Raw genomic sequence first — 18,657 nt, 5'->3', positions numbered from 1 at the left:
AGTCTGTGCCTCTGCATTTTGAATCCATACCATCCTGTTCAGCTGTCTTCCTAAATCACTTAAAGGGGACATATTATGAAAAACTCACTTTTCCAATATTTCTACACTATTATGGTGGGTTTGGGTCCTTATCAACCCCAAAACAGCTAAATGCACATCAAGTCAATCATTCGTAGTTTGCGTAGGTCTGTAATCACCTCCTGAAAAACCTCCTTTTTACATGTGCTCATGGGTGAACTCTTTGAAAACAATGAAACGTAACACTTTATTAATTAATTTATTACACCGTACTCATTTTCTAACTATTATTGTGGTTTTTGCTTTAATTCTCTATTTTTGTTACTTTATTTATTCTTATTTTATTTTAAATTGCAACATTTGTTTTATGTAAAGCACATTGGGCAACTTCCATGTATGAAATGCGCTATACAAATAAAAATGCTTTGCCTTTAGTTCATTTGAACACTTTCAGAAGTCTCCATAGGTTGAACGTAAATGATGTAAAGGACTGTTTCTTTTCTTTCCCCTCATGTTATGAATTGAAACAGAACACGGCGCGTTCATGTCTGTTCTGAAGGACAAGGATGGGAACTTTGTGGAAATCCAGGATGTCTGTGGTCAACTGAAGCTGTGTGCTGTTGAGCGTCAAGATGAAAACAACATCGGTAAAACTATTTCCTAATGATCAGAAATATTTAAAAATAACAGATCAGTCATTTTTGAAAGTGTTATATTTGTTGCCTCATTGACAGAGGGGCTCAAGGACGATTGGCAGTTAGGAATCTAGTTCGTGTTTAATCAAGCGGAGTTTACAAAATCAGGCAGTCAGTCCGACAGGCAAACAAATCCGATGAGGGGCGGGTAACAGGCAGAATCCAGAGATCAGGCAGAGTAAAAGCCAGATAATCAGCCAGAAATAAAAAAACAGGAATGCTGGGAAGGAGTATGAATGTTCACAATCTGGCAGGGAACTGAGGGCTGAGTAGAGTTTATGCAGGGTGGAGGCTGATTGGGAGATGGGTTGCAGATGTTCAGATGTCAATGATGTTAGATGTTAATGAAAACCCCCCCACTAAGAAATAATAAAAATGTACTTATGATCAGGACTCTTGAGAGCTGTCCTCCCCCCGCCCCAGCGAGAGCCTGGGTGTGTCCAGCTCACTCAGAGGTGGTCCAGATCCCTTAGTAAAACCGGACATCTGTGACCTAGATATCAGGTCCGGGGAGGGGAACCTCTTGCATTGGTTGTGTTTTAAACGGCATATGGGTTGTGTCGTAATTGTTTTTATATTATGTAGGGCAATGAATGATCATTCTGATTGTGAGTATTTATAAATGATGACGCTGGGATTATTGACGGATCTGTTTTCTTGCTTCTGTCCCCAGCACCTTCAGTGAAAATAACGACACGTTCAAGAAACGAGGCAAAGCAGTTGGCTTTACATTTTGAGTATAAATCTGCCTCCTATTCCTTGAAGGTGGACGGAAAAAGGCTCATGGTGAGTAAATGTCTGTCGCTCACTGTATTCTTGAGCCCCTTTTTTTTTTGTCTATTTTCAGTTTGCAAGACTGTTGAGTTGTGTTGTTACATGTAAATAAATGTTGCCATCTTTCACAGCTTCACTCAGCAGGACACTTCTGATAATGTTTTTTATTTTTTTATCATTGCATCAGCAGAAGTGTCGTTTTTAAATGTGCAATTTGTGTGTTCACAGTTGGAGAGTGACGTCAATTGCAACGATTCAGGTGATAAATCTGATCATTACTGGTTTGAGAAGAAAGACGAAGGACACTGTGAACATTATGGCCTGCGGCCTGTGGTCAATCCTGATTACCGCCTGTACGTAAAGGAAAAACACCGATTTCGCGTTTTCTCCCTCAGTAAAGACACTTCTGTCCTGGTGACAGATGAAAACAAAAAGTAGAGGTATGTCATCATTATGTTGTTGTTGTTTTATAATGGAGCTCCTTTTATGTTCTCTTGTGTATTTAGTTTGGTTATTCTGTTCCGTTCACATCCGACCACTCCTTCTCTAATCCAATTCACCATGTTAGCAGTATTGATTCTGACACCTTACCTGTGTTGTTTGCTCCACAGCCAATCATCACCAGCTGGACTTCACCATTTCCCACGTCACTCCGGATTCCATATTTCCTTCTTTTCTCCACCGCAACTGATTCCAGCTCTGAAGTTCTGCAGATCATGTGTCTATTTTTTGTTGCATAAGTGTCTATTTGTTTAGTTACCGTAAAGTAGTGTGACCATACTGCCTGGTTCTTAATCCCGAGAATGTCAACTTAATTGAAATCCTTATACAGTAATTTGGCACAGAGATTATTTGTTAAACCTGTTAAATTACAGTTGGAGCTCCAAACCTACTGAAACAAGTTGTTTTTGGTTCTTTATTTTGGGATCTAAAATATGAGCAAAATCATTTGTAGGTTTTAAAATATGTTGCTCAAGATCCAGAGCGGAAACAACTTCCTAGAATTTTAATTCAGATGGTCGACAATGAAATAAAATATTGTCCCAAGTTATGTTAAATTAAAGTTGGCAAAAATTACACAATTACTGTTGTGGTTAAAAATGCTGCATAACCCCCTCCACCGGTCCTCGGTGCCAGCTATCATTTTTAATGCGTAGGAGTTACAAACAAAATGATGGAATCAGGCGAGATTGTGTCTGAAGGGTCTCTGTCCTGAGCAATAGCAATGGTGTCTGTATATTGGTGGCGGTGGTGGCTGATGACTCTGCTGGGTGTGATGCAATGAATTCATTACTACGTGAAGTCAGGCTGGTGAGCAGCATGAACTTGTCAGAGGTACAGAGAGAATCCGAATTACAAAGACTACAGCAATGACTGGATAACAATGAAGGTGTGAGCAACTGACGAACAGCTTATGTGGCCGTCGATGGCCCCAGGCCATGGGGAAGGTGTGAATGAAGAATGAGACGAGATAAGATATAAATCTTTTCTGTAAATCTAAGGTGAATAGACCTGTGTGCGTGTGTGTGGGGCTGTTGCATGACTAATCATTGGGTAATGTCAGTCTAAAATCTGATAAGCGCTGCACTCCTTCCCTCAGGCAGGTTTTAACAGCTCTTTTACGGGTGCTTCCTTTTCCGGCTGGAGTGTGGACTCGGCAGTACTATGTAATTTCCTTGCGTGCTTGCTGTGTAGCAATGACGATAATAAAAGGCTTTCTTTCTCATATTCAGTGAAAGGTGTTTGAAGACATGCCTCAACACAGCATCAACATTTGTTGCGCAATTTGTTTTAATAGACCAACTAATGATAACGAGATTCAGAATCCTGAATAGAGAGATCAAGATTGTGTCGTGATTGGCTGTTTCTTACACACATTTGATGCAGGATCACGACAGCGTTACATCAAAAGAACGATCAGAATCAACTTCATTTAGAATGCCGACTATGCCTGGCCTGCTGTGAGCTGTGAACACAAACTGCATGAGTTGAATTTGTTTTTTTAAATCATGTGACATGAAGTCCATGCTGTGTCATTCTAGATTACAAGATGAAGCAGGAAATGTAGCCTCCGAAAGATAATGTTAAGTGCCATTGTTTTCCCCCCATGGCAGATGGCAGATGCTATCTTGTTATGTTTATGAACGTATTTCTAATTCTGATAGAAATGTTAATCATTATACATGCGTATCATGTAGAACTTTGCATTATATATAATATGCATGGCATAGACTAAGAGTAAAGTATTCAACATGTTCAACATGTACTCAACAACTATTTTGCACAATGACTCAGCACCTCCGTCCCTGTTATGCCATTGTCCTACTTCCTTCCAAATTGAATGCATGCTGGTAGGAAAGATAACAAATATTTATTAGTTTATCAACTGAGGCTTCTCTAAAACCCTCTCATGCCACATCAATAAGTGTCAAAAATTGTTTTTAAATATCAACTCTGGGAAGATTCCAATTCTTGTCAATGCTTAGCATTGTTGTAGTTCTGATGCCACATGCCATTTATGATGTTCCCGATCTTTCAAGTTGTTAATCCTAATAGGTTTGTCTTGAGCAGGTCAGGTTAATGCCAACATTTCTATTTATTTTCCGTTGGTTGAATGGATTTGGTTCTGCGTTCTAGGAAAACGTTCATATCTTGCTATTTCACCATTTTTCTTTGTTGGCTGTTTCTAGACATAAATATTGAGTGAACATCAAAGCGTATAAACAGCAGTTCTTTCATAACTCTGGTTTACTACTGGTGTTAATGGGTACGGACAGTTTCCTCCATCATTTCCTCGTGTTTCTTATGCTTTCCCTCCCCCTGGTGTCTCATGTCTGTCGTTTCACCCAGTATGTCTGTCTCCTTCAGTCAGGGCAAGAAAGATCCAGTATACAGAATAAATAAAAGCAGGAAAACATCACGGGGAAACACAAGGAAATGACTGGGCAAAATTACTAATATTTCAATCTGGCAACTGAGAGGACACACACATCCTTTAAAATACACAGAGTAAACATGACGACTGGGGCAGGTGGGATGGACACAGGTGACAACGAGAAATGGTTGGAATCGAGGGAGAACAAATGCAGGAAGTGTGAAGCAGTAAACGAAACAGGAATCGCTAAGTAAATATAGAACCATGACAAAACATGTTCAAATAATCACCAATTTCAAGTCTATGATGTTTGGAGGATCTTAATAGCTTTCATTGATTTTCTGTGCTCTATGGATCTAGATTCAGAGCTTTTGAAGATACAATAAATCTGCCCACTACTAACTCCACAGTGTCTTAGTAAAGTCCAGCAAAAACAGAAGCTCCTTTGTGGAGGTCATAAGAGAGATATTATTGAAAGTGTCGAAAAACAAAACCATTTTGTTGTTTCCTCAGGTATTAAAAATAGAACCAGGGAATACGGGACGACACATAGAACGGGAGAGCCTGAAAATACTGAGAGAACAGAGAGGCTGTTCTGGCAGAGAACTGTCCAGAGAGGCAGGAGCTGATTAGCTGAGATGTGTAACAGGTGCGTCTCGTTCAGTTCAACAAAGCCTCCGCAGCTGTGCAGGAGCAGAAATCAACCTGCAGCAAAAGTTACCATAGCAACCCTCACAGATGAGGTTTAATGTTAAAACGTAAGATTTTTTTCCTGACCTCATTCTGGATCACATTTTGCCTGATAGTGAATATCGGACCGCTTTATGACTGTGATGTTTGGCGAGTGAATTGAATGGCATATAAACTGGCGAGTTATCCAGGGTGTGCCTCAGCCGGGAATGGCTCCAGCATAATTCCATTGAATCTAACTTCACTTCTCGACCATGTAAATGGAAAAATAAACCGTGTTCAAGAGCTGTGAAAAAAGGCTTGAACTATATTCACTTGAGTTTATCAGAATGCTGTCAGCCGTGGAGAATTATTCAGTACATTTTTTTCTAGGTCTGTGTTCAGTGGATTAAAAAAATAAGTTCCAAAAAGACAAAGTCAAAATGTTTTATGAATTCAGAAATTGACCGAAAATAGAACGAGGGACTACCCTGATGACAGAGGATAAGAAGACCACACCTCTCCTGAGCAAAAACGTTTTATTTCTTGTTGAAAGTAACTTGGTAGAATATTACAGCAGAACACAAGACTGAAACAGCTGCCATTTCACGTAACACAGTACAGGAAGAAGGATGTAGTTCAATCTCATGTTATATTATATATAGTTATATTTATATCAATAGAAAAGAAAAAATATTGCTCCCAGGTTTCTTTTTTTCCAGATGGCCTTTCTGCATTCATCGTGTTGAAGAGGATCAAATAAAATCCAGCAGGTTTACACACCGAAGGAAGTGGGACAATGAAAGTGACATTCCCCAAAGTACCAGGACTTCGTGGCTTTTACATTACGCTGAAGTAAACGAACTTTTTTCATTGCAAGAAATAAAACTTTAAACCGCTCTAAAAATGGATAAATACCATCATACAGCAATCAGAATATGCAAAGGAAAAGAACACAAGGCAGTTCCGCAGAACAGCAGGCATGCAAAAACACAATCATACTTTTAAAATACGCACTAAAGACATGATGTTCATGACTGCAGGTGTTTGGTTTGTGTCGTATGGCGACTGATGGAGCCAGTTTATGACGAAACGTGGTTAAATATTGGACTGAAACAAGGGGACAACTCGATGCGATGTAAAGTGAACTGGAGTGCGAGTGTTTGCTGAGAAGCGACTTCAACGAAGTCGTTTCTCAAAATTGCCATTATCTCTGGTGTAATCAATTTGTTGTACTCTTAATTTCCTCTAAGGAATAAAAGTTAGGAAAAGATAAAAAGCAGGCGTGAAATATCACCCTGGACAGTTGCATCCAAGTTTAGTGTTTTAAATAAGCCACTTCAGGCAGCAGTATCTAATAGATGTCTCGTATTTCTAAGACGCATTTCAATATATCTCTTGAAAAATAATCTACCTAGAATTGATCTTTTTAGTAAGTAAATCTCGAGTATATATATATTTACGAGTTTCACCCGACTGTGGGTTTTATTTCCAAGAGCACCAAATTCGTCTTACAATCAGACTGAACACTGCTTCAGTCTCTAATGATCGGAGGTCAAGATGAAAGGATCCAGATGTTGCACTCTGGAGTCCAAAAAGGTCACAAACGCTTTGAGACCACGACTCAATATTAAGCTTTCGACTTGAAAAATCACGACCAGATCTACAGGCCGGAACTCGTGGCGTCCCCTTTGATTTAAAAAGGTCAGAGGTCAGACAAAGGCCTGCATCATGAGACCGGTTGCCACAGACTGACACCTCAGCTGCAGCAGCAGGAGGTTAGCACCTAAGGGGGGGGGGGGGTTACCCACGAGGGAGGGGTGAGGGAGGTCAGGCGCCCAATCCAAATTCAGTCGTGTGCTCGTCACAGGTCAAATTAAAAGCCCCTCGCTGGACCGAGATGTCCTGCAATGCCAAGGGACGCCCAAATAGCTGAGGCAGCGGCTCAGCGGGTCTGATTGGGGGGGGGGGGGGGGGGGGGGGTTGTTGCAGGTCACTTCAGACGATGCGATGCAGCCGCTGTCCCACTCCCACTCCGTGGATTCTGTCTACTATATTAATCTAGTCTAGGTCGTACATTTGTTGGATTATTTATAAATATATTTATGTGTGTGTGGAATATTATTATTCTTGTCAGTGGGGGGGGGGGGGGGCTCTTATAAAAGAACTGATTTCTGCTGTTCACTCCTATGTAGCTATAACATTCACCAGATTGTAATTTCTCAGTCAAATATTCTTTCACTCCGTCGTTTCAGCGTTTTTAACTTCCGCTCCGCTCCGCCGTGCTCGACGCAGCCCCGGCCCTCCTCCCGTCCGCCGCCAGGCTTCGCATCATCGTCGTGGGCCTCTTCTTCCCGAGCCCAGCCGGCCTCTCCGTCAGTCGTCGTCCCCGTCGTCCCCCTCGGACTCCTCCCCGGCTCTCCTCTCGTACATCTTGTCCCGCTGCCGCTCCTGGATCTCCTTCATCTCCTCGGCGTAGCGGCTGAACGCGCCGCCGAACTTGCCCCAAGCCTTGAAGGGGATGGTGATGGAGTTTCTGTAGCTGGGCTTCACTTCGCTCACCCGTAAGAAAACGCCGTACTTGTTGGATCCCACGTCGAAGAAGAACCTCTTGGAGTCGACCATGATGGAGGTGCCCTCCGGGAGCTCGCCGTAACCTCCGGCCCCCCCGCCTCCGGCCAGCTCCTCTTCATCCCCCCCGTAGTCGTCTATCAATTTAGCCAAGGCGTCGCGGAACTCTATCAGACCCTGGGCCGGGAGGGCGATGGTTTGCCCGGCCTGTAAACCAGCACCGGGAATGCCTCCTACTCCAACGCCGAAGCCGGGGCCTCTGTTGACGGTCTGCCGTATCCGAAGGAACCGGCCCCGCTGGTTCTCCTTTAAGTCGAGGTAGTATTTTCGGTTCTCACGCACCAGGAATTCGCTCTTCAAGGCCCGTCTAGGCCCGGTGTCATCCCCGCCGGAAGATTGAGCGATCTGCTCCGGCGAGCTAGGCCCAAGCTGGGCGTAGTGCTCTATGAAATCCCCGAGGTAGTCGCGGAACTCCGCCGCAACCGACATCGACAGGGTCAGGCGACTCTTCGAGCCTCCGGCGCCGACCTCGGCAATTTTGATGAACCGGCCTTTGACATTCTGCTTGACGTCGAGGTAGAAGCGCTTGTTCTGAATGTCTAAGCGCTTTGACGCCAGCTCCTGCGTCTCCGAGTCCCGCTGGTAATGCTGGAACCCTCCGCCTCCGCCGCCGCCGCCTCCGCCTCCCCCTCCGCCGCTGCTACCACCACGCTCGCTACCGCTATCCCCATCCGCCATCTTCGCCACCAGCAGCCCGTCTCTCTGCGTGTCTGTGGCCCACCCCCAACCCCTGACTCGCAGGGGAAACCGGAAGCCAGCTGCGGAGCTCTGTTTGGCCATTTAGCTTGTCAATCATGACGTTGTCGATTTTGATTCGTCGATTAACCCGTCTGTCATTTTAACATATCCGCCTTCTGGATGTCTTTAAATCAAATTGTTTTTAATAACTCATAATTGTTCTCCGTGTCAGCATATAACCGATGCACGATGAGCATTTGTAAAGGATTATTTTAAATTATAATATAATATATATTTGTAACATATAATTAAAATGTAAATTATTTAAAGAACTTTAAATAATTGTTGCTATACCAAATTTCTGTCGTTGAAGCGGTAATGAATTAATAACAATAATTCTGTACAATTTGCGGTTGGATGTCCCTGGACTCTCGTAGACCCGCCTACTTGTTGGTTTCGTGCGCAAAGGCAGGCGCGACGTCCCCATGGTGGGGGATGGGTAAAGGTTTAGCAAGTCTTTTGGTGATTGGTCGAAACAAAGATTCGAAGTATCAACGCGCCCTCTGATTGGTTCTTAGGCGCCCATGAGGGGTGTCATGCAAGAGATTTCCGAAAGGGTTTATTGTTTCTCTGCTTTTGGGAGCCGAAACTGGTTAGCATCTGCTCGGTCCTACAATCAAGTAACGAGACGGAAAAATGGTATGTGTCGGCCGTCTTATGCTAACTGCATTACAAGAAGCATCGGTGTAATTAATATACAAAACTCTATGATGCCGTTTTGAATTTGAACTCGGGGGGGAATAAGGTGTGTGGCTAAAAAAGCCTGCTAAACCGCTAACTGTCAGCTAACGCGTTAGCATCACGTTTAGCGCGTGAAGTCTGAATGTGTTGCATGTTCCTTAAATCTGGCTTTCGATGCGCTCTGATTTGTTTCTGACCGATATTTTTTCGTTTCTTGCAGTATTCGGTTGGTTTGTTGGAAATAACGTTTTTAACTTATATCGGAGCGACTGTTTTTTCCTCTCGGTCTAACTTAGCCTATTTGAAAGGTGGATTAGCAACCATAATGAAGCTAAGTTTAATTAGCTATATAAAGAGCCGGGCGGTTGTATTTGGCGATATAACTTTTGTAACAAATCTCACAGCAAGCCGATAAATATTAACAAACATTACTCTGCTTTTACCGCGCGTTGGTGACTATTTAATGCTTTTATCCTGCACGAATTCCTGAATGAAAACTCGAGCGCCGGCCGTCTGAAAGCGGCGGGTTTGTTTCCCGTTCGTCGCGGGTTAGCGGGCGGCCGTTAAATTACACATTCTGTGGTTTCTCCAGAGCGTATTGTCTTTTTCTGCTTCATCCGGTTATTTCTGCGCGTTCTTGTCTATTTGTTATAATAGTTTCGGCAGCTCCTTTTGTTTTTGTGTGTGTGTGTGTTGGCGGGAAAGTATAAATAGTTGCACATCTGTCACGCTGGGGCAAAACGGGTTTGAGTTTTTTTTTTTTTAAAGCAGCTTTACACGTTTACCGTGAACTTGCCCGCCGATGAATATAAACGAGAAGCTATGATGAAGTTGTGATGTTTGTACGCAGGACCCAAAACTCCTGAAACTATTACAGCGCACTATTTCTCTGCAGTAGTTTTGCTAAACTTGTGAATTTAATGTACTTTACATGTTTCTCCATGAAGGCTGGTGGCAAGGCAGGAAAAGACAGTGGCAAAGCCAAGGCGAAAGCAGTGTCCCGCTCCCAGAGGGCTGGGCTGCAGGTAAATGTCCTCCCATGTTCATTTAGCCGTTTCTGCATGGAGGGCCGCTCCTCGATTTCTGAGCGATTCCCCTTCTTGGTTTACTTTAAACACCGTATCGTCTCTCTCAGTTCCCGGTGGGCCGTATCCACAGGCATTTGAAGACTCGCACAACCAGCCATGGTCGTGTAGGAGCCACAGCAGCCGTTTACAGCGCTGCTATCCTCGAGTATCTCACTGCTGAAGTAAGTCCTATCTATTCTCCGTGTCTATTATCGCCAAGGCGTGGGAAGATGCATCAATGTCTGCTCGTGGTCGTTGTTTCCAGGTACTAGAGTTGGCAGGTAATGCTTCCAAAGACTTGAAAGTGAAGCGCATCACTCCCCGTCACTTGCAGCTGGCCATCCGTGGTGATGAGGAGTTGGACTCTCTTATCAAGGCAACAATTGCTGGAGGAGGTAATCCCCCCCCCCCCACACACACACATGTGTATATGATTAAATGTACGTGATTCAGTGTTGAATTTTTGGCACGTTATAACCGATATCACGTATTTGTTTTCAGGTGTCATTCCGCATATCCACAAATCCCTAATTGGGAAGAAGGGCCAGCAGAAGACTGCATAGGTGCCATATTTGCCAGACAATTTGGGGCTTGGGCTTTGTTTGGACCAGGAGTTCACATTTGTTCTTTTTTATTATTATAGCAAAAAAAAAAGAAGCGAGTGATTGTTAGAGTTTGTGTTTTAATATTTTCCCATAACTAGAGAAACATACAGAAAACCCGTTAATGACAAAACCCTTTGTATGTTATTGTAGAATGTTTGACTGGGGAGTTCATGATTATTTCAAATGATCACAGTGAATTTGTTTGATTGGCCTGTAATGTTTTATACTGAAAGACATTGTTAAACCATTTTTATATAAAAGACAAAGCTTGTTTTGTGGTTATTTTCATGAAGTTACAGTATTTGCAACATGTTTTTATGAAGATCTATTTTTTTGGACAGCAGACAAGGTGACGACAACTTAGTCTGAGATGGTGCTCCATTCCCTGCATTATATGGGTGTTTATTTTTTCTTTTATATCAAAATAATGCAATTTTCTGATGCAGCATTTTGTATTTGTATAAGGCAGTTCAGAAATGCGTAATGCGAGTCCTTCCTATTGTGAGTAGCGATTCTGCAGTTTAAACCCCACTGTGGCGCCAACTTTAGAATAAGTTAGCACCATTTCCATTTGGAGAAGGTAGATTGAATAGTGAACTTCTAGCATGAATCACATCTGTGCTTTAAAAAAAAGTATCCACAAAATATGTTCCTGCCTTCAGTCCGTCCCTTTTTTTCCAAGTTACGTTTTTTCGAATTGTGTTTTACTTTGCATATTTTGTCTGCGAATAAATGCCCATTGCATGGTTATCCTTTGGTTTGAAGCCACTATTCAAAGTTTATTTGTTTTTATTCGTAAACGGTTTTGCTTGCAGCCAATGAAAGGAACAGTTTGTTTATGTCCAAAGTTAAATGTGAAACTCAGTTCTTGGACTAGCGAGCAAGGGACGTGGACAATGAATGCATTTTACAGTAGCCTTCACTTTTGGCCTGGATGGATTTTTTTGGATAGAGGGAATCGTGCCTTTTGTTTAGTCCTGCAGTTTGTAACCTGCCAGTAGAGGGCGCCACTGACTCAGTAAAACGCTGGATGGTAATATTCCCCAGAGATGGTTCAATGGATTAAATATCGGCACGAGAAACACGGTAGGAAATTTACTCTTCGAAAAACTGAAGGGTTTGACGTTGGTGCTTGTCGAAATAAAAGGACGCAGACAGCACGTTATGAGATCAATGTCTGTTTTAACGTGGTAAAAGAACAGTTTGCTTACTGCACTAAAAGTAAAAAAGGAATATGATGGGGATTAACATTATTTTCACATGTTTTATTTATTACAGTCTGATGATGGCGCTATAACACTAAAGTTTTACCATTTACCGTTCTAGTTATAGTTCACTCCAAAATCACAGCTCTAACGGGAAAAGCCAGGAACCAATAATATTCACTTCTAACAGTCAGTCCAGACTAAAGTGGTGGGTGCTGATAAGAGTAGAGTTCAATGCCAGTTCTGGAAAAGCATTTCTTGATTGCATCGTTAAATAGAAGTTCTAAACTGGTTTTAATCCACAAAATTCTCTTTGTGAAAAGAAAACGTCAGTAAATTGGGAATCCTGGACAAAATCATATGTTTGGTTATTTGTTCTGGCAAATCCCATGAAGTCAATAAGAGCAGCAAGTCCGTTGTGCAGCTCTAATATTCATAAAGTTATTAATCACCTTGCGAAAATAAATAAATTGTGTTGCTGTCAAAGACAAGTGTAGCCTCTAGCTCACCACTTCTTATTTAAGGACTAACGTTTCTGTCAAGCCGCATGTTCAGACTGTCAAGAAGCCGAATCTGACAGCCAGACCTTCTCCTGATAATAGCACTGAACAAGTTCGTGCGGGTCATGGTGGATCTCTGTGTTAAATAAAAGCAACATGAAAAAAAAAGCCTCTCGGATGAGACGGTTCGCAGATTTATCTAACAGACAGAAAATGTCTTCAAGTCTAGACTTTATTCAACGCAGAGCTGCGTCAGTTTCAATACTGAAATGTCTCAGTCTAATTGCTGATGAAACTGAAAGCCTTCAAAAGGAAGAGCAGGCTCCACCTGTCAGCCGATGCTGAGAGAACAGCGGGAGGCGGCCGCCCTGTGCGCCGTAATAGTGTGCATGCAGGTGGAAGTTCTTGTGTTACATATTTGAAAATGATGCTTTAAACTTTAATAAACATGAAATGTATTTTTCCCCTATATTATTTGAGATAGGCAATGTGCTTTTAAGAAGGCACAATATATCAAATTGTGTTTGTCTTTTCCTAAAGCTGCATGTTGGGTCAGTGTACAGGGAACATAATGTAGAGCTCAATAAAAATGAGCGTGAACTTTCAATTGGCTTTTCTGTGTAAAGACATATCTGTATACGCCGCTGTGGTTGGTAGAGAGCTGTGATTTAAATCACCTCTCCGTTCAACTGTGTTTAACCTTCAAGTATCTATCGAGACTCACATAAAACCTTTTGAAGCAGCCAACGTGTCTTTTTTTATCCCGGAATTAAGTTGACTTTCTGTTTCCTTCCCAGACGACCGGGATTCATCGACGTCTGAATCCATCCTATGCTTTCAACAAGGCCACTTGTTGTTCTAGTGCGGTTGTGGAACCGGAGCTCATTCGTTGGCTTGCATGGTGAAATGAAACATCTCGGCATCCTTCCATCACCCATGTAAAGAACATCTTCATAAGCAGACAGGAGCTTCCATGGAGAGCTGTCCGGCTCATGTCTGATGCTTTTAAGCCCTACAGTTGGGTCCAACTCAATCGGACACCAGGATGTACGACTGAACTCATTTATTACAACGTCTTTAAAGCGACACAAACGAGTGAAGGTGCTGTGTCGGTCCTTCCAAATGAATATATTTCACATGAACATCAGAACATCTGTGTTGGGGGGGGGGGGGGGGGGGCAACTAAAAGGAATACAAAAACAATTCACAATGGAATAATCATAACAAGGAGTTGATTTCTTGTTTGAAATTGTCTACACAGAATTTCGATTGACTTCTTACACCATTCCGTTCCGAGTGCAACAGTTCACTGATTCCACCTTCCTCACTTTGTTCACCTATTTCGACATCACCTCAAAGTCACGCACCTTCTTTCGACAATCAACAAATAAGCACGATGAGAGTTCCTTGTGTCTGGCGCAGTCGCTGTGTCGCTTCTTCAAGTGGCTTCCATTGGCGGCGGCACGGCAGCTGGCCACATGTTCGCGCGCGCGCACTTTTAAATTCTCCCGCGTCTTCACACGACTATACCTGAGTTGGTATCAACAACCGGACGCTTTCATGATGCTAACTGAGCTAAGACGCGCCTTCTTACTCACACACAAACGCACACACGACGGTTCTCTTCCTCCCTCTGCGTCTCTGAATGCGTTCAGGAGAGCGGCCGTCTTCTCGGTTGCTTTTGGCCACCGGATCAGCACCAGGAAAATGACCTCCCCACCATTTCAAAGAACAACTTGTTGGGTTTCCTGAAGTATCTGCAGAGCTTCTTAAAGGCCTCGGAGCTCAGTGGCGCGTGCGGCCTGCCTTTAGATTCATCCAGGCACTTGTCCTGTCCGGCTGACACGAGGCAGTAGAAGCCCTTGGTAGTGTTGTAGTAGAAGTTGTCGGGGCTGATCCTGGGTGGTAAACCCAGAAATCGTTCAGCTTTTCTTAACTCAGGGAATGGGTTCCGAATAAGGGCGTCGCCATCCACCACGTGGATCTGCTCCCTGGGGAAGACCGCCAGCCAGCGGGCCAGGTGCTGATGGTAGAGACTCCTCTGCAGAGCTTTGTATCCGGGGTCAATGTGGCCCTTGTGGATCAGGAGCTCCTCTAGCGTCTGGTAGGGTTTGTGGCGAGTCAGACGGTTGTGGAGGACCTGGGTATAGTCGGACACCAGCCTCTCTGCGGGGTCCCGGACAATGAGCAGCAAGCGGATGGCAGGGTTCATGTTCCAGACAAGTGCGGGAGCCTGCGGGGCCGCGAAGTAGCCAGGGGTCTTCTCCACTGTCAACTGACCGGGGACAGTAAAGGGCATCTGGGCTCGGTACCAGGACAATCCTTGACGGTAGTGCTCCTCCACGTTGAAGAAGTGCACCTGCCGGAGGGAATTAGGGAGGAGCAGTTAATAAAGACAAGCAGCGCATCTCCATGAAAGTTCTCCTTCACAGAGCAACGCTGCAAAGCTCCCGTCATAGAGACGAGAGTGTGCAGGGAGGCTGAGCTATCTGTGGCTTAGCTGGAGAATAGATTAAGTCCATCACAGAAGCAGATTCCATGGCAATGGTTCGGGGAGAGCACTGAAGCTGCGTTAGTGCTTCAGTGTTGCTGAAGGAGGAGTGGCTCATTAATAGATCAGCTGATTTCTGGTCCAGTTAAAGGGTTAAACGCAGTGGCCTACCCAAACTGGACTTGCTGAACGGTGCACTGATGCATCATTGGAAGAATGACATTTCATTATTACTTAAAACAGGAATTCCTGGAAATTAATCTGAAGTTGTTTTGGATCATTTTTAGATATTGTCCTACATTAAATTCTGCAAATATTATTTAAATAGTAAGGGTAAGAGGCACGGTGTAGCGGTTAGTGCTGCTTCCCAAGTCTTCCTTTTGGATTTTCTTTCAATTCTCATAGTTGAAAAACATGCATGAGAGTCGAACCGGCGCTTCGAAATGGCCCTTGAATGTTGCGAGTGGCTATATGTTGACCTGGTGACTTCTCCAGGGTGTATCTCACCAAAGAAGGAACAATTATTACTATTAACAAATGCAGCACCATAAAAACATCATGTCCTTCTGTAATGGTGTTTGGAGAAAGACTCAAGCTGCCGAAGACGGAAATAATAAATATATGAAAATACTCGAGTGAAACGCTCCGCCCCCGGTGTCGGTAACTTTTAGGCGAGAGTCTTGGTCTCTTACTTCGGCCTTTGCCACTTCCACATCTGGGTGCAGGTTGAGCATCTCCAACAGGGCCCTGGTGCCGCCTTTCCGCACACCAATAATAATGGCTCCCGGCAGCCGCTGCTGGGTGGCATTGGAAGAGGAGGAGGGAGACGATGAAGAAGCGGAGGCCGGGGAGTCGGGAGCTACATTGCGTAACTCTGCTAAGCACGCAGACAGCTGAGTGTGCAGCAGCAGAAGCGCCAGCAGCACTGGCAGCACCGTCCACAGCATGGTGCCCGACACACACGCAGAGGTGGGGTGGAGGTTATGCCCCGACTCTCATGAAGCTCCCAGAATCCTTCAGGGTTGTTCTGGTTACCAGACAGGCACGGCGCCTCAGGACGGAGCTCTTCAATTCCACAACCTATGAGCATAAAAAAAAAAGGTTTCCATTTATTGTTTTGCTGATTCAGAACATTCTCCCTTAATACATCTCTTTTTTGTCAGTGCTACCGTGTTTAATTAGTAATATGAGCTCCTCTTTAATGAATTGCAACTGAAATGTAATTCAGAATGAGCGCTGAGAGGAACTGAGAGATGACTGTAGCACATGAGCCCATTTTACAGCAGATGCAAACTGAAGCTCTTAAAACAAGGACATTTAAAAAAAGAAAATCAAAGCAACAAAATTCTCATTTAAGTTCTGCCGGCACCTATAATGAGCTGTTTGATTGTTTATTCTATTGCATCTTTACGAGCTTCTGTCGCTGCAGTTGTTGATCTTCTAAGGTTCTGCAAAAAATAAAATAAAAATAAAAATCCCCGCACCTCCTGCATAAAAAGAATAAAGGTGCTTCCCGTGAGTGGAGGAGGATGCAGTGTCGGCATCCTTCAGATTATACATGTGCAGTCAAAGCACATTTCCTTTCCTCTCATATACATAGAGCAGTTGCTCCTTGCACGCATGCTTGCTTGACTGTTTCACGATCCCATATGTGTGAGAAGGCTCTGCGCTCTAATAAGCCATTTCACAAAGGCCCCATCCAGGCACGGGCGTGTCAGCCCAGAAAATAGGGCTGCGATGCGATTATGGCAAGAACATACTGAAATATTAATCTACATCTAAAGCAGACAGAGAGAAGATGCATTGAAAATTAATGCTGTTATGAGGTTCAGGGTCTCCCTGAGGAGCACCGACACCCCCCGCCCCCCGCCCCCCGAGTTTAGCTGAACAATTTCTAAAGTATACAAAGTCGAGTCGCAGCGATCCTGAATATCTTAATGCTGCAGTGTCTTTTGGAGTTAAATCTGTGTTTGGTGAGGTTATCAGTGCTCTAAGAAAAACCGCCCTCGAAGTAAAATTCCTGATTTCAATTTGTCTCTATAATGAATTACTTTCTCTTTGTGGAATTATCATTAGAAAAACACACATTTCCAAAAACAAAAATGCAATATCAACTGGCCCTTCATTCGGGCCTGCTTTGTGTGTGCAGCCACATTAAACTCGTCCAGTGAACTGTGAAATAGTTCATGTGGTCGTCTTTACCCTTTAACAACGTTCCCAAGTGTTTGAACAGACTTGATCTGCTGCTTTACCACATCGCAGATTGCAAAGTTCTTCACAGCTCGCTGAAGTGAAACGGAGGCTCGATCAGAAAGGTCTTGTCGTTGCCACAATCCACTCGCATCATTTGCTATGAAGAGTATGACGAGTATGAAGAGTGAAACCTAAAACCATTTTGTCCGAGAGGTGGACAGAAAGAATATCTGTCATTACTTTCTTCTTCTTGTTTTCTGGTATCTTCATAGTGGAGGAAGCTTTGGGGCGATACAAATATTCTCTCAGATAGACATAATTTCTACTCAAATGTTTTCCCTCAATGTAAATTTGTTGATTGAAGTTATTTAAAATGGCTTTCTGGACTGAGAGGAGCAGTTATTGTCTGAGAAGCCTATTTATGTATATTCTCAACAGCATTGATGGTGGCTTGGGATAAATTTATTTCTGTCAGGGTTCACTTTTAACAAATCTTAAACACAACAACAGCCCATTTGGAGGATCCCACGACAGTCCCTACACAACGTTTGGATTGTCGTTATCTAAAAGAGACTCGTGCTGATTGATTCTTTTCCTGTGATGTTTATGGCTCGATTGAATAGACACCGCAGCAGTCGCACTGGAGAGAAGCAGTTTATCAGTGGCGGGATCGTTCATCAGAAAATACCATTTCAGTTGTTAACGAGTACTGCGGTTAATCCTACTGTTGCCGTTGTGATGAGTTTTTATTAATTAGTGCAACAATGTTCGGGTCCAGAGCAGGAACGCTGCCTTGCCTACGTCGTTCCCGCAGCAGAGCACTAATTGCACCTTCAGGGAGCCTCGCACCGCCACTACCCCGAGCTCGGTGACGTTGTTGATCACGTTGCCTCTCCTCACGCCTTTCAGGTGCGGCTGAAGACGAACCAGCAGGATCCCAACGAGCCCCACCTGAGAACCCTCACCAGCCATCAGCTACGCCTTAAAGACCGGACTCCCCCCTCTGCTGATTGTTCAGGCCTGTTCCTTTCCCCTTCTGTCACCTCCTAATCCTCTATAGCTCCAGCCTCGTTGGACGAGCGTGTTCCTGTTATTCTTTTCTTCTTCGCGTTGTTTAGTTTAGGCTGTGTATTTTGTTGTTGCCGTGAACCTGGGACTCCAGCCGGTCCCCTCGGTTATTTCTAGTGTGTTTCAGTTATTTGGCAGTGTTCCTCAGCGTTTTGCAACGCCTGCCCGTCCTGTTGTCTTAGTTCTGTATTTTGTCTTCATTATTTGTGTTAGTAAACTACCTTTGAATTTGATTAATTCATTTTATTTTCGGCAAATTTAATTTGGGCCGACCGGCTAATATCTGATGTTGGCTTCATTCATAAAAAAAAATGCAGGATAATACCACGGAACAAATTTATAGAGAAGTATTTTATGAAATTATAGTTGATATGCTGAAAATAAAAAAGAGAACAAAATCCACGTTTGTTTCTTTCAATTTAACCAATCAGCGCAACAAATCAAATT

The 18,657-nt window shown here is 43.6% G+C and overlaps 3 protein-coding genes across 3 annotated transcripts; 1 reads left to right on the top strand and 2 right to left on the bottom strand.

Moving 5' to 3' along the window:
• Positions 1–7,024: 7,024 nt before the first annotated feature.
• On the bottom strand, positions 7,025–8,340 carry LOC137913572 (transcriptional regulator protein Pur-beta-like). Its single transcript, XM_068757215.1, has 2 exons — positions 7,840–8,340; positions 7,025–7,809 (listed from the first exon to the last, which is right to left on the bottom strand). The coding sequence occupies exons 1-2, from the start codon at positions 8,338–8,340 to the stop codon at positions 7,408–7,410; spliced, it is 903 nt and encodes a 300-aa protein (XP_068613316.1). The 3' UTR covers positions 7,025–7,407.
• A 1,682-nt stretch (positions 8,341–10,022) lies between these two features.
• On the top strand, positions 10,023–11,024 carry LOC137913586 (histone H2A.V-like). The gene is made up of 4 exons (XM_068757230.1): positions 10,023–10,106; positions 10,217–10,330; positions 10,414–10,543; positions 10,650–11,024. The coding sequence occupies exons 1-4, from the start codon at positions 10,023–10,025 to the stop codon at positions 10,709–10,711; spliced, it is 390 nt and encodes a 129-aa protein (XP_068613331.1). The 3' UTR covers positions 10,712–11,024.
• Positions 11,025–14,151: 3,127 nt separating this feature from the next.
• LOC137913584 (heparan sulfate glucosamine 3-O-sulfotransferase 1-like) lies at positions 14,152–15,896 on the bottom strand. Its single transcript, XM_068757228.1, has 2 exons — positions 15,642–15,896; positions 14,152–14,817 (listed from the first exon to the last, which is right to left on the bottom strand). Exons 1-2 carry the CDS (start codon positions 15,894–15,896, stop codon positions 14,152–14,154), a joined length of 921 nt encoding a protein of 306 aa, XP_068613329.1.
• Between the last annotated feature and the right edge of the window lie 2,761 nt (positions 15,897–18,657).

The sequence above is a fragment of the Brachionichthys hirsutus genome, unplaced genomic scaffold (assembly GCF_040956055.1).
Source record: "Brachionichthys hirsutus isolate HB-005 unplaced genomic scaffold, CSIRO-AGI_Bhir_v1 contig_718, whole genome shotgun sequence".
In the NCBI taxonomy this organism is placed as follows: domain Eukaryota; kingdom Metazoa; phylum Chordata; class Actinopteri; order Lophiiformes; family Brachionichthyidae; genus Brachionichthys; species Brachionichthys hirsutus.
The sequence above is the reverse complement of the archived record's forward strand: the minus strand, read 5'-3'. Positions and strand labels throughout refer to the sequence as shown.

Bases quoted from the DNA above. Each gene is read 5' to 3' on its own strand.
- LOC137913572 (XM_068757215.1), bottom strand. From the start codon at position 8,340: ATGGCGGATGGGGATAGCGGTAGCGAGCGTGGTGGTAGCAGCGGCGGA. The intron at 7,810-7,839 runs GTAGGAGGCATT...GCTGGTTTACAG, and splicing joins GCCCCGGCTTCGGCGTTGGA to GCCGGGCAAACCATCGCCCT.
- LOC137913586 (XM_068757230.1), top strand. From the start codon at position 10,023: ATGAAGGCTGGTGGCAAGGCAGGAAAAGACAGTGGCAAAGCCAAGGCG. The intron at 10,331-10,413 runs GTAAGTCCTATC...CGTTGTTTCCAG, and splicing joins TCGAGTATCTCACTGCTGAA to GTACTAGAGTTGGCAGGTAA. The intron at 10,544-10,649 runs GTAATCCCCCCC...ATTTGTTTTCAG, and splicing joins GGCAACAATTGCTGGAGGAG to GTGTCATTCCGCATATCCAC.
- LOC137913584 (XM_068757228.1), bottom strand. From the start codon at position 15,896: ATGCTGTGGACGGTGCTGCCAGTGCTGCTGGCGCTTCTGCTGCTGCAC. The intron at 14,818-15,641 runs GTAAGAGACCAA...TCCCTCCGGCAG, and splicing joins TGGAAGTGGCAAAGGCCGAA to GTGCACTTCTTCAACGTGGA.